Consider the following 15,428-nt stretch of genomic DNA (forward strand, 5'->3'; position numbering starts at 1 on the left):
GGGGAGAGGGCGAAGGGGGGAGAGTGTGGGGGGGAGAGTGTGTGAGGCAGGGGCGGAGGGGGGGAGAGTGTGTGAGGCAGGGGCGGAGAGGGGGGGAGAGTCTCTAGAAGGCTTCAGGCGCTCAGCACAGAACCCGAGGCAGGGCTCGAACCCACAAGCCGTGAGATCGTGGCCGCAGCTGCAATCAGTCCGGACGTGGGACGTGTGAGGACGGAGCCCCGGCGCCCCGAGGAAAGGGGGCCCCCCCGCACTACGCAGGAGCACAGCGCAGCCCAGCGCAGCCCGGACCGGCCTCCGGCGACAGTGCGCGGTCCTCCCGCTTTCGCCGCCGGGCCTCCCCAGGAGCTCCAGGAAGAAACCTCTCCGTCCGGGGGCCGGCCCCTCGGCTGGGGAGAGACCCTGGGTGCCGTCTGCGGCCCCCGGGTGCCCACCTCGTCCCCGCGCGTCCAGGTCTCCTCACACCGCAGCCCCAGAGCCCCAGAGCGGGCTCCCGGGCAGTCGGGGTGCGAGGCAATCCAGCTCCCCGCTCAGGCCACTCGGTGCGCGCTTCCTCGGCCCTGGGAGTGGGCTGTCATCCCACCGGGGGCAGCAGGCCCAAGGAGGAGGTCTGCTGGCGGCTTCGAGGAAACGTCTCTCTTCCTCTCCTGAGAAAACGACCACAAGACCTGTTCACTCTCACCCCGGACACTGGCTCCCATTCTGGACCATGTGTCACAGAAATGTGAAGCCTGGACCTCTATCATTTCGCCACTTGGGCCAGGCTGACACAAAGTGGAAAGCAGAACCAAGAGTATCTCAGCAAAACTGAGCTGGCACCCCAATCAAACCATGCCTGAAGCCCACATTACCTCTGGAATTTTCAACAACATAAGCCAATGCATGCCCTTTCAAGTTTAAACAACTTGTTGGAGCTTGGTTTCAAGTTACTTGTAAACCAAAACATACCTAACATTATATTTGAAGTATACGAAGTCATAAAAACTACCAGCAAATCACCATCCACCAGGTCCTTTTATAGAACATTTCAATGTTCATCTCTTGCTCCTACAAAACTCTTAAACCTAATTCTCAAATATTAAAATGTAATCTTTTCCTTCATCTTTAAACTTTGGAGGACAACTAGTTAACACCTAAATAATAAAACAATGGCTCTAATTTATCTATAAAAATTTATTTGAAAAACTTACAAATTTATAAATTTAACGACAAAAAACATGAAAATTATTCAAGATAAAAACAAATACACATACACTCACCCCTAAGCAAAGTTACAAAACCAATGACAAATGAAAGAAAAAAAATCTGTAATTCATATCACAAAGGGCTAATCTCCCTAATACTTAAAGAACTCCTTTAAAAAAAAAAATTAAGATATCCAGCAATCCAACAGAAAAATGGGCAAGGGCTATGAGACAGTCCATAGAAAAAGAAACATTCAATTCTTAATAAATAGAAAGATGCTCAATTACTCTCCTCACATGGGAAAAACAGAAACAACGCACACTTCTCCCCTATCAGACCAAACGCAGGTCTGACCACAGGCTCTGCTGGGGAGGCCGTGGGGGAACCGGTGTCCTCGTGCAGGGGCACAGACAGCGCGACCCTCCCTGCGGACGGATCTGAGATATACATCAAACGTACATAAGAGGGGGGCGCCTGAAGGGCTCAGTAGGTTCCGCGACCGACTCTGGCTCAGGTCATAATCCTGACCTGATCATGGTCAGGTTTGTGAGTTCGAGTCCTACATCAGACTGTGTGCTGACAGCTCAGAGCCTGGAGCCTGCTTCAGATTCTGTGTCTCCCTCTCTCTTTAACCCTCTTCCACTTGCCCTCTGTCTCTGTCTCTCTCAAAAATAAATAATAAACATGAGGCGCCTGGGTGGCTCAGTTGGTTAAGCGTCCGGCTTCGACTCAGGTCATGATCTCACGGTTCATGGGTTCGGGCCCTGCCTCGGGCTCTGTGCTGACAGCTCAGAGCCTGAAGCCTGTCTTCAGATTCTATATCTCGCGCGCGCGCGCGCGCTCTCTCTCTCTCTCTCTCTCTCTCTCAAAAATAATTAAAGATTAAAAAAAATTTTTTTAAATATATAGGCATTGACCCTCTGAGCCAGCAGCACCTCCTCTGGAAACACAACCTGTAAATACACCTGCCTACATGCAAAAGAATGCACATGCAAAGTTATTTACTGCAGCGTCATTTGTAATAAAAAAATTTTTTAAAAAGACAGTAATGCATATCCAGAGCACGGAATAGAAAGCCATTATAAAAAAGAGTAAAGAAGATCTCTATTTACTAATATGATAAGATCTCCAATGTGCATCATTCATTAAGCAGAAAAAAACGAGACACAAAATACCACACATAGTGCGCTCCCTCAATTTCTTCTCTCCTCAAATGTCACCTGATTCTCACAGCAACAGAAGGCCAGCTCAAAAACAAATAGAGTGATTACAGGGAGGGAGGGCACTTCGCAGGGAGAACAGAAATGGAAGGAAGCTAGGAGCCTCTGGCCAGAGCCCCGTTTTACAGTTCTGATGCTGGAACCACGCAAAAGTCTTCTATAATTAAAACACAAAATTAGTTCTCTTCTAATAGATTTACCGAGGTATACTTCACGTTCAAGGAACTGCACATGTTAAATGTGTACAGTTTGAGTTTAGACACACGCACGGCCCCATGATGCCATCACCAAGGCCACAGACACACCCGACAGCTCCCGAAGTTTCCTCATGTCCCTCCGTTTGTGTGTGTGTGGTAAGAACACGTAACACTGGATCCACCCTCTTCAATTCTGCAGGGCACGAACCACGTCGGTCACTACAGTCGCTGTGCTCTAGAGCAGGTCTTTAGAATCTATTCATCTGGCATTAACCGAAACTTACACAAAATTAAATTTAAAAACAATCTCTCATGTTCTAAAACTGGATTATGGTAATAGTTGGGCAACTTGGCAGGTTACTAAAAATCATTGAAGTACACACTTAAAATAGATGGCAGGAAGGTACAATAATCTGACTGGACTGAGTCTGAAGAGGCAGAGGAAGGACCACAGAAACCCAGTGAATGCCAACTCCAGTGAGCACACGAACTCTCCGGGGACCCTCTAGGAATGCAGATTTTGATTCTGTCAGGCCGGCATGAGGCCGAGCTCTGTACTTCCCACAGGCTCCGGGGGACGACACTGGTGGCGCTAGTCTGTACACCACACTCGGAGGCTGTCCATGCTGTCAGCTAGCGGAGCTCTGCTTTAAGAAGTAGCTGAGAAATTGGGGCAGTTGCTCCCGGAGGCGAAGGCCAGGTACCAAGCGCGTGGGGGCCAGAAAAGGCTTTTTCTTCCCATTTGCTGTAGGAGTCGATTGAGTCCAGGCCAGAACGGACAGTGAGTGTAAGGGGGTTACAATGACCAACCACAGCATTTAAGACAGGAGTAACTGCAGAGAGTGGCAGTGCAGCGGGGGCCACAATTGCCGAGACGTGACAGGAGGTGATGAGGGTCCGACGAGGGATGGTGTTCCTACAATCTGATGGCCTGAGTCCTGAGAAGGACAGGGTGCTGGCAGTCCTACAGGACAGGTACTGACGCAGCGCGTCACCTCGAGCAGTACCCAAAGAAAGAACACACGTTAAAAAAAATCATTTTAAAAATCATACGAAGAGCTCTGAAAGCTAGGATGCAGCCAGCATTTAGCTGATCCTCACGAAGGAAGACAATCTTGTCCGTTAGTCAGGTCCTGCTAAAGCCTCAGCCCTCACACTGGCCCTTCAAGGAGCTGGGCCGTGTCCTCAGGCCTCGGGTCTCTAGTTGCCTTGGTTTAGCCTTCTCCGTTCAGCCTATCCACCTATCAGAATTCATAAAGCTTTCTTTTAAATGTTTATATATGGGGGAGGGGGAGGGAGCAGAAAGAGAGAGGGAGACACAGAAACCAAAGCAGGCTCCAGGCTCTGAGCCATCAGCACATAGCTGGATGCAGGACTTGAACTCATGAACTGCTAGATCATGACCTGAGCCGAAGCGGGACACTTAACAGACGGAGCCACCCAGATGCCCACAGAATCCAATTTAAATGTCACCTCGTTAAAGCCTCTCAAAGTTTCCACTGCAACTAAGACAAATACCACATTGTAACAATTGTATCATCATCTATGATCTGAACCAATGAAACTCTCACAAGACTCAATCTTGTAAGTACTTCTTGTATTCCTCCCTCTAGTTGGGGCAGCAAAAGCAAAGGAATGATCCAGAAGAAAAAGAAAAGCAACACAAGGCTTGACCAACTTAGAATCCCAGGTAATCAACTGCTGAGTAAAAAGCCACCACAAGTACCAGAGGGGCCTCTTCACAGAGCTGGGCGTGTTCCTTGATGGGACAGGAGAACACCGCTCTCACGCTCAGTCACACGGGACGCAGGAGAAAAGGTAAACTGAGACTTATCAAAACCAGGGTGCTTAAGCTTTCCGTGCTATGGACTCCTTCTCACAAGGATGTTTTTAAATACAAAAGATCACAATGGTTAAATATTAAAAGTTATGAAAGTGCCTTTATTCCACACTGTAACAAGCCCCAGTGCAGCCCCACTGACTACTGTAACCTCGAAGGAGTGAGGAGTGCGGGGGAGGCCTCCGTCCGCAACAACCACAACGTGACACGCAAACACCTGTGACTTTCGCTGGTGATAAAGTCATAGGTCTGTTACTGCTGTGATTTGTTGACTAAATCCACAATTGGAAGGACACGTTAAAAGTCTAGGTGGACATAGCCCCTAAATTCTATTCAGATTAAGCAGCACGAAGAAGGGAATAGTGTGTGCCCATCTCACCACTGGATCGTTGGCACTTTAGGCCAAGGACTACGTCTTATTTGTCTTTGGGCCCACGGGGCCCGTAAATGTCGGGGGGATGAGTAAGGCATCTACTAAGCCACTGGCCCATGAGCTCCTGGACAGCAGAGATGCTGTCTCAACAACAACCCACTCAAATCTTGACAGAATGAACAAGTGTGTGAATATCTTATCTCCTTGGCTGGATGATAATCCTCTCAAGGTCAAAGATCATGTCTCCTACTTCTTTGATTTCCCATAGTTTGGTTACTGCTTTTCACACAAAACCACTCAAATACTTATTAAACGAGACATTAAGACAGCGCCTCTGAAGTGAAGATCAAAGTCAGTAAGGAGAAGGAGCACCTGCACCAGCCCCGCCGTCGCCGGAAACAAGGGCAGGGCAGCAGTGAGGCTGGACGCACCAGCCAGAGAGAGACCAAGCCCCGCCCCAGAGCTCATCTGCAATGTGGCTACTTGAGAAGATGCTAACATATTCCTCTCTTACTTGTAAAATACAAAAACCTCCTAAGTTCCTTCTTAACCCTGCTTCTTTCTTATGCTTCTTCTTTCTTACAAAACCTTGCTTCTTGTAAGAGCTACATTTTCCATTGCTACAAAATAAAAGTGTAGCAGAGATTGCCTTGGCATGTTCTTAGTACAATATACCCTACTTTTAAAAAATCCATTATTACAAAACAGAATTGAGAATGTAAAACAGGACTCAATTTACAAATTGCCAATTGACAGAGGAGCTGTGAAGTTGAGAAAAATGCTAAACAGTAAGAGCGATCGCCAACTCAACCTCAATCAGAAATGAAGATGAAGCATTTCTGAAGTTAGAACAGTAAAGATACAAGTTTTAAAATTTACAAAACTGTGATCTATACACACTTCAGGGCAAATCATCTGTTTGAAATCCAACCCATAATTCTTCTCCATCTAGGCAGAGAAGTACTTTTCCACCTTTACTCCTGAACTCCACGTGATATTTGCGCCGCCTCCACCACGTGCACAGCGCACGCCTTCTACTCTACAGTCCAGTTATCAGGACCGAAACGCAAGCTCCTCACAGACAAGTGTCTTCCTTCTCCTTCACATCGCCCACGACAGACACCAGCACCTTGTACATAACTGTTCTGCAATAAACTCTTGATCAATGAGGATTTTTTTAATAAGACATACCTTGCACAGTATTATAAAAAAACAGAGACAAGGGGCATCTGGGTAGCTCAGTCCAACTCTTGATCTCAGCTCAAGTCATGAGCCTGACAGTACAGAGCCTGCTTGAGACTTCCCCTCTCTCCTTCCCTCTCTCTCAAAAGAAATAAACTTCAAAAAGACTAATCAGTCTTAAAAAAAAAAAAAAAGATGCTCAAAAAAAATGTTCAGAAAATAAGATAACCTGTCACTGACAATTTAAAATGTCCTGGGGCGCCTGGGTGGCTCAGTGGGGTTAAGCATCCGACTTTGGCACCGGTCATGATCTCCCAGTTTGTGAGTTTGAGCCTCATGTTGGGCTTTGTGCTGACAGTTCAGAGCCTGGAAACTGCCTCGGATTCTGTCTCCCTTTCTCTGCCCTTTCCCCACTCACACTCTGTCTCTCTCTCTCTCTCTCTCTCTCTCTCTCAAAAATAAACAAACATTAAAAAATAATACTAATAAATAAATAAACAAAATGTCCTGAAAATTGGGGCACCTGGATGGCTCAGCTGGTTCAGCATTCAACTTCAGCTAAGGTCATGATCTGACAGGGTTTGTAGGTTCAAGCCCGCATCAGGCTCTGTGCTTACAGCTCAGAGCCTGGAGCCTGCTCTGGATTCTGTGTCCTCCTCTCTCTCTGCCCCTCCCCTACTCATGCTCTGTCTCTCTCCTTCAAAAATAAATAAACATTAAAAATAAATAAAAATTTTTAAAGGGGGCGCACCTGGGTAGCTTAATCAGTGAAGCGTTGGACTTTGGCTCAGGTCATGATCTCAGAGCTAGTGGGTTTGAATCCCTCTAGGCTCTGTGCTAACAGCTCGGAGCCTGGTGCCTACTTGGATTCTGTGTCTTCCTCTCTCTCTGCCCCTCCCCCGCTAGCGCGCACAAGTGCGCGCACGTGCGCGCGCGCTCTCTCTCTCTCTCTCTCTCTCTCTCTTAAAAATAAACATTTAAATAATTAAATAAAAATAAAATGTCCTAAAAATTAACAGAGAATGTCTACCAATTAAAGTTATTTCTACTTCTGATGTTTATTCCTAAATAACCAAATAGGACCACATTTCATATTTCTTCACAAACTAACCTCACTGAAATACAAATAAAATTGTTCTCTAAGATCTCAAATTACAAAAATCTGACATTTATTTTTAAAACAACGTTCTTACGCATATAGTCAAATTAGTCAGTGATAAAATCCACTGTTTTGATTCCTGCTCAAGGTTTCTGCCAAAGCACGATACCTAAATAAATGAAGCCACTAGACTAACTCAATGATAATAAACACAGGACAAGGTTCTTGAGGGCAGAGACCTTGTCTAGACCCAGCGTCCAGAAGAGTACCTCCTGTCTGCTAAGCAGGCCCCACAACTACTTACTAAAATGACGACTTTCAGACTGCCTCCTGGGTTTCCAGGACACACTCTGGGAGCCGCTTACCACTGCTCATATCCACCCGTTCTGTCTTTCACAGTCTCATCATCCTCCTCTTCTTCAAGGTCAAGAGAACCAAGGTATCATATGAACGTTTCTCTAGCCTGCTCTAAGAGATAAATTCAGATGCTTCCCGTCAGTCTATAAGATATGACAGTCAAATAACTAATTATCAATATTTTAGAAGACATTAAGTAGCCCTTAACGGGAAAAAACTATAGGTTTCCACTCAATTTCACATGTGCCCTACTAAATTAAGCACAACGCTTCTCAAAGGAAATTTGATATAAAAAGCTCTGGTCTTCTAAGCCTCTTTCTAAACTAGAAATGGAGAGTAGAGAGATGTGAAAATTACAAATGGAGAGCAGGGTGTGAACATGACCTTCTCTGGAGCAGTCCAGTATCTAAAACCAGTCTGTGTGTGGAAAAAACCTTTAAACGGCTTCTAGCTCGCCCTCCCACATGGCGCCTGAATTCCTCAGTCACCAACAGGTGCTCCCGCAGTCTTTGGGAGAGAGACAGCCGACCTCCCACACAGAGTGCTCGTTCTGGCCCAAGCCAGCCCACTGCACTCCTGGACAACTCCGGCTCTGAAAATACTCGAGCTGTTATTAAAGGACTCTTCCGGCCGCAGCTTCATGTCAACACACTGAGCACAAAGCCTTTTCTAGCAGAAAGACCTAGAATCACAACACGTACAACTTGCTTTCACAACACACTCCACACTCAATTCCCATTAAAGAAGCAGGCAATGAATCCAAGACATGAAGACATCTTCCCAAAAGAAAAATGGATTTATTTTCATTAAAAACGATTGAGCACAGACTCCTACAACCCTCAGAGTTGAAAAGGCCTTGGAAAAGGCCGTGGAAGCCATCTAATTCTACTTCCCTCCTATTGTAGAAATTGCTTCAATAACAATTCTGGGCAGCACACTTGTGGCCTGGAGTCTTCAGATAGGAGGGAAAAAGTAAGTCTCTTTGATGTGAATGTTAAGTATTTTTGAGTATAGTTTTTACCAGTTGTCTGTTAGTACATAGATTTGTTAGGTAATGTGGTTTGACAGAAGTAGATCAAAAGTAACCTATGTCATTTGGTCAGGTTCCGTTACTTCATGGTCTCTTGCTATACAACTTCCCAGTTGTAAGAAAGCTAAACTTGTTACCTACTAACAAGAATTTTAGGGGCGCCTGGGTGGCTCAGTCCGTTAAGCCTCCGACTTTGGCTCAGGTCATGATCTCCTGTTCGTGGGTTTGAGCCCCGCATTGAGCTCTGTGCTGACAGCTCGGAGGCCTGGAGCCTGGGAAGATTCTGTGTCTCCCTGTCTCTCTGCCCCTCCCCCTCTCATGCTCACTTGTGCTCGCGCGCTCTCTCTCTCTCTCTCTCTCTCTCTCTCTGTCTCAAAAATAAAACATTTTGGGGTCACCTGAGTGGCTCAGTCGGTTAAGCCTCCAACTTCAGCTCAGGTCATGACCTCACGTTGGTGGGTTCGAGCCCCGCGTTGGGCTCTGTGCTGACAGCTAGCTCAGAGCCTGGAGCTGCTTCAGATTCTGTGTCTCCCTCTCTCTCTGCCCCTCCTACTCATGGTCTGTCTCTCTCTGTCTCAAAAATAAATAAAACATTATAAATAAATAAATAAATAAATAAATAAACACTTTTAAAACTTAAAAAAAAGAATTTCAAATATCTTTTAAAAAGTGTGAGCCAAGGGGTGCCTGGGTGGCTCAGTCAGTTAAGCGTCCACTCTTGATACTGGTTCAGGTCATGATCTCATGGTTGTGAGATTGAGCCTCACATCAGGCTCTAGGTTGAGTGTGGAGCCTGCTGGGGATTCCCTTTCCCCACTCCCTCCCTCCCTCTCTTTCTCTCTCTCTCTCTGTACCTTCCCTGCTCATCCTCTCTCTCAAAATAAATACAGAAACTTAAAAAAAAAAAAAAGACGATGTGAACCATTAAAAATAGACATTTGGGAAGCCCAAAATTAAATAGGTTTTTCAGCTTGTAAAAATATTTTTAAAAATATGGTACAGATGAACATAGATGCTTTATTTAGTCATTCACTCAACAAATAAACAGTTAGGGCCAACTTTATGGTGGACGCTGTGCTGGGCACCAGGAAAACAGTGAAAGGAGGAAAGAACAGGTCTCTCTACTAAGAGAGCTTTGTTTATAGAAGAGACAGATTATCGGGGCGCCTGGGGGGCTCAGTAGGTTAAGCGTCTGGTTTCGACTCAGGTCATGATCTCACCACTCGTGGGTAAAGCTAACAGCTCAGAGCGTGGGGCCTGCTTCCATTCTGTATCTCTCTCTCTCTCTCTGACCCTCTCCTGCTTGCGCTGTCTCTGTCTCTTAAAAATAAAAAAATAAAAAAAATTAAAAATTAAAAAAAAAAAGATGAGACAGATTATCACCCAGAGAATTATAAATTGAGAGAAGTGCTACAAAGGCAAAGTTCAGGCAAAGTCATTACGTGTTATGAGAACATGTAATAAGGAAAAATGATCCAGCCTGGGGATTCAAAGCAGGATACGCTACGGAAGTGACATCTAAGCTGAGATCTGAACGGCTGCCATCCACGTTTATGTAAAACCAAAGCTCATAAAATGAAAGGGTTGGTTCAGTAAGCTCAGCTACCTTTAGCATTTTTATCCTAAAACAATCTCTCTAACAAAAGAAAAAAGAAAGAAAGCCAAGTACTCTATAAAAAGGTGTACAGGCGAGTAGTTGATGGTTCTTTGGAGAGAGGGGCAAGGTCTTCCTCTACTACAGACCCCCCCATCTAGCATAACTATCATCACAGTAGTCACTCACATCTTTGTTGAAATGATTAGTGTCATTATTAAATCAATGTTCATATTATCTTCAGTTAGGCAAAGTAACTTCACAAAACTACATTTCCTTACACAAGAAACTCCATTGCAAACTTCAACTGCAGAAAGAAGACGCTTTCTTGTACCTCACAGGATTGCTATCAAGATTCGATGAGATAATATATGGCCAAATGCTGGGGCCGATCTTGAAGTGCTTGGAGACCATGGCGTCCGAGTGATCAAAAAGCTTGATCGGTCCCGTCTCACTCGGACAGGTCTTTACACTCAGCTGTGCTTCACCTTCCTGACCTCGAGAACAAAAGAAAACTGTAACACAGGTTCGCACTCCCTATCTAGCCTTGGCTTCCTCAGAGAGGGTGAGACTGCCAACCCCGAAGGCCCTGCCTCGCTCTAGAAACTCCAGTAAATCTGTTCGAGGGCCAAGAATACACTGCTCAGCTCAGATCTGAGACGACCTCATCATCCACTCCATTTCCCCACAACTCCATACTTCCTTTTAGGAATGGCAGCACACAGCTCCTGATTTAAGTTTCTCGAAGACCTATTTTCCCCTTGTTTTACATGCAGATTTAAGTTGAAGGTGTGTATCCAAATCGGACTTTCTGAATGATCCAAGTAATTGTTGTAAAACTTTGTATCCCCCAATTTAAAAAATTAATAAAACAGTCAAAATGACCAACTGTAAGAACAGAGTTATAACTCCTCAAAAAGTAAATTTTGGTTTTCTGAGTAGGAAAATTATCTGCTCTATTTTAAAATCAGAAAAAATAGGGATGCCTGGGTGGCTCAGTCCTCTGAGCATCTGACTCTTGATTTCAGCTCAGGTCATGATCCCAGAGTTGTGGGAACAAGTCCTACCTGGGGCAGAGCATGGAGCCTGCTTAAGATTCATTCTCATTCTCTCCCCTCCTCCTTGCGTGCACCAAGTGCTCTCTCTCTCAATATAAAACTTTTTTTTATTTAAAAAAATCAGAAAAGACGATCTCAAAGACAATCATATACTCAGAAATAACAATAAATAAATGCAAACGCATTCATGGAAAATAGTTTTAAAAAATCACAATGGCTAGAAATGGCTAGAAGAGAATGGAAATGTCCACCATACAATGCCATGTTACTGCATGAAAATGAAATTTCACAAAAAGTCAAAGAGCTCAAATAAATTATGCAGTTACAGGCAAATCTACATGTTTAAGATTTGTCTTGCTTAAAAGAATTTTGGGGTGTGGTTTGTGAAGTTATCCTAGGAGTGCCCAGGGGGCTCAGTCAGTTAAGCCTCCAACTTCAGCTCAGGTCATGATCTCCCCGTTTGTGAGTTCGAGCCCCACATCAGGCTCTGTGTTGACAGCTCAGAGCCTAGAGCCTGGAGCCTGCTTCAGATTTTGTTTCTCTCTCATTAGCTCTGTCCCTCCTCTGTCTGTGCGCTCTCTCTCTCTCTCTCTCTCTCTCTCTCTCTCTCAAAAATAAACAAACACTAATAAAGAGTAAACCTCGAAAAGCTCTCCTAGTTTTAACCTTCATCAAGCAGCATCTAGCTAAGAGAACACAACGATGGTATTTTCAAGCAAGAGAGCTGTTTTGACGATGCAAACCAGAGCCACCAGATCCAGGTAAGATTCGCCACTAGAATGCTTCAGAAATAAGACACTTTCAAAGAATATTAAAAAAAAAAAAAAAAAGGTAATATTGATGCTAGTAATTGAGGGTAAATTCAGCAATAAAGCACTTTTTAAAATTTTACATGAATTTTAGTAAATTAAAATTCTAAACTTATTTCCAGAGAAAACGTTGATCCTTTCAGTTCTAGTATCAATGTCAAGATAGCAGCTTCCCATCTGACACTTAAAAAAAAAATTTATTACTTATTTATTTATTGAGAGAGCATGCGTGCACGCAAGCCCACACTGGGGAGGGCCAGGGAGAGGGGAAGAGAGAATTCCAAGCAGGCTCTGGCCTGATGTGCAGCTCAAACTCGTGAACTGTGAGATCATGACCTGAGCTGAAGTCAGACGCTCAACTGACTGAGCCACCCAGGCGCCCCTGACATTAGTCTTAATGTTTATTTTAACTATATTTTACACCTGCTGAGGGTTTCAGGCTTTAAAGTTCATTACAGTTACATTATAAATTACATTATGAGTACTGCCATGTTCTCTTTTTAAAGAGGGGCCGATAGAAGTTAAAGAACTCCTCCAAGGTCACCCAACAAATCAGCAAAAAAGTTGGGAGCAGGACTAAAAGTTTAGCTCCCAGACTACTAACTACTTCACACTTTCACAGTTGCAAAAGAGAAAAAATGAAGTCAATCGATTTACTTTCAGTAACAGCAAACCTCAAACACAGTAAAACACATCACAAACGCAACCAAAAAGATGCACCTTGACCAAATGAGAAAACTTGCTACATCTGAATGCCACTCTCATTTCCCTAGGTCTTGAGAAACCAGGCAAAAGCTTACTGCTTCTGGATAGATTACATCCTAGGAAACACCTACTGTTCAGTGTGCACAATTTGCTTTCACACTAACCAAACGCTTATAATCTGTTACCACCTTTTTACATGCATAGGTGCTGTGGGACGCATCAACGTCCTTACTCTTCCCAAAGTCAAGTCGAAGACTACAAATCTCAAAGGTAAGCAGTTCTCAGGAGAACACAGTTACCAGCCAATAAAGGAAGAGCTCTAACAAAGTTGCTTCTTTTGAAGAGATCTTTTTAAAGGATGATTATATGCCTCACAAAATTAACGTTCAGTCGCCCGTCGAGGAAAAAAAAGTGATTCTTGTAAAGCAGCTTTTAAGGCATATCCCTCCCTCTTTGGGACACAGTCTGACTTGTTGGACAAGAACCATCTGGGCACGCTCCCACAGAACACCTATGAACCAGCTTGGTTCACTGAAAACATTCCGACCTCTCAACTGCACTCCTCCGTCTCTCCCATACGGGAAGGGCCAAGATGACCCTCTTTAACAGTCTCTCGGGACAAGGTTCCCCGGCGGAGAAAGTGACAGCCGTCCTCCTCCTGATGTTTTCGGGAAGAGTGTTAACACCAGAAACAGACGCTCCCAGGAAGTGTCAGCGCGGTAGCAGGTGGAGCAGCCCACGGTGCCGAGCAGGTCCTTCCTGACCTCGTCTCCAGCCCTCCGCTGCCAGCCCGGATTCCGCCTCAGGGACCTGCCCGAGCCGCCCCGCGCCCCTGTTCTCTACCCCGGAGCCAGACCCACAACTCCCGGGAGGCGAGGCAGCCTAAGCAGACAGGACGGCCACCCCACCTCTTCCGGGGACTCGCAGGCCCGCTCCATGGCCGTGTCAGAGCCTGACGGACCCTGCCAGAGAGGGAGCATCTGGCCCCTCCAGGGGCCTCCCAGGCGGAACCGCGTACCCCACGGTCCCTCTCACCGCCCCCAGCCCTCTGAAACACCACCTTCCTTATTCGTGAATCCCCCTTCCTCAGGAGCACCCCAGTGGAGTTACCGGCCCACTCAAAAGTAAGAGCGACCGCCACCCCTGTCGGTCACCCTGGGCCCCGCTGTCACCGCCCTGCTCCTGGCCTCTGCCCACGCCCCTGGCGGGCCCCGGTGACGCCCGGGTCGGTACCTTGCGGACCCCCTTGTAGATATAGAAGTAGAGCTCCCGGCCCACATTGAAGCAGAGGCGGTCGCCGTTGCCAGACTGGTCGTTGAGGTTTACGAAGGAGACGCGGACGGGGTTGGATCCCTGCGAGTTGAAGGGCACCCGGTTGGGCCGGCTGTACTCCGAGTGCGGCAGCAGCTTGTACAGACCTTCCCGAGTGGTGAATTGGGTCTTAATCTCGTTCATCTCCTTCCCTCCTCCCTCCGTCGCCATCTTGGAAAGCAGCGTTCATCCTGCCCTAAGTGCCCGGATCACGCCCACCGCGCAAGCGCCGTCCTGGGCTCTCGCTCTTTACCTCCCCCTCCCCCGCCTCTTCCTCCTGGCCCCTCCCACCCGGGAGCCGGCCCCGCGGAGGCCGGCCGAGGGGCAGGGGCGGGCTTGTTTACGGCCCGAGTGCGCAGGCGTGCTCACCTGGCGCGCTCAGCGTGGCGGGGCGTCCGGAGGCCCCTCCCCCGGGCGAGGCCGGGTGCTTCGGGACGGCCCCACTGTCGCGCAGGTGAGGGGAGCTGGGGCTGGAGGTCGTGCTGGCTACGCCGCCTCCTCCGCCTACCCCCCACGCCCACTCCCGGGGCAGAGCCGGTAAGCCGAGGTCGCTGCGGGGCTGCGGTCGGAAGCGCTGAGGTGAACGGGGGCGGCCTCCTCAACCGCCTCCGGCCGTGCCCCGAAGCGCCCCCGCGGCCCTGAAGAACCGACAGAGGGAGGGAGGGAGGCTCCGCTCGTGGGGTGCCGGGAGCAGGGCGCGGGAGCCCGGGCTCTCTGCCCTCGGGAGGGGGCGGGGGGACCCCTCCCGGCCCGGGAAGCCCCTGTGCGCCTGCCGGAGTGGTTTCCGAGAAGGTCCCGCGCGGGGCTTCGGTTTGCCGCGTCCCCACCTTCCTGCGGCCGGGCGGGGGGCGTCGCCGGTGCGCGCGGCGGAGCGCACGGCTGCTGTCACGGAGAGGTCGTGCGGACACTTGTGTTTCTGGAGTTTGCCTTCACCGGGCGTGTAGAGAACGGGGGGAGGGGAGGGCGGGGTCGGGCAGTGGCTTTCCGAGCCTGGGACCGAATGGAAGCCGGATTCGCTTGACTTGGTCGATGGCTTCGCAAGAGCGTTTAAGAAAGTTAGAGACCACTAATTAAAGTCGGGGGGCGGGGACCCAAGTGGGACCTGCGAGACGTTTCCGCGGCTCAGTCGTGCGCGTACCTGCCGGGTCTGACGCGGAAGGCGGGCCCCCGCGGCGCGCGTGGCTCTGTCGCTGTTGTGCACCTGCGCGCCTTGGCTTGTCGCGCTAGAACACGAAAGTTTCTAAAGCGACCGAAACTCCCTGGGGAACTCCGGGGGGAGGGGGGCGAGGGTAGGAAAATCGGCTTTACGCCGGGAATGAAGGATTTCCTTAAATTCAAATCAGAGCTGGAGGGTCGCAGAATGAGTCCGTGAAGGGACGTTCTGCAGCGAAGGGGTCCCGGTCGCCCACGTCGTCGGTATCCCCGAGCGAAGAGGCGCCGGCGGAAACCGTGCCGATGATGTCATAATGCA

General features: G+C 47.9%; 1 protein-coding gene across 9 annotated transcripts in view; it reads right to left on the reverse strand.

Annotated features, from left to right (window-relative positions):
* WDR20 (WD repeat domain 20) overlaps positions 1 to 15,114 on the reverse strand; it is a 63,107-nt gene extending 47,993 nt beyond the window's left edge. For 7 of the 9 annotated variants that reach the window (XR_003912989.1, XM_029950830.1, XM_029950824.1 and 4 more), the window contains exon 1: positions 13,880 to 14,182. Coding sequence is in view for 7 of the 9 variants with exons in the window: in XM_029950830.1 (XP_029806690.1) it covers positions 13,880 to 14,128 (249 nt within the window). In the remaining 2 variants the exon portion in view is untranslated. Of the gene's footprint in view, positions 1 to 3,373; positions 3,595 to 13,879; positions 14,183 to 15,095 lie in introns of those variants that run through there. The other 2 variants (XM_029950825.1, XM_029950828.1) reach the window with 2 other exon arrangements.
* Positions 15,115 to 15,428: the final 314 nt, after the last annotated feature.

The sequence above is a fragment of the Suricata suricatta genome, chromosome 9 (assembly GCF_006229205.1).
Source record: "Suricata suricatta isolate VVHF042 chromosome 9, meerkat_22Aug2017_6uvM2_HiC, whole genome shotgun sequence".
Taxonomy (NCBI): Eukaryota; Metazoa; Chordata; class Mammalia; order Carnivora; family Herpestidae; genus Suricata; species Suricata suricatta.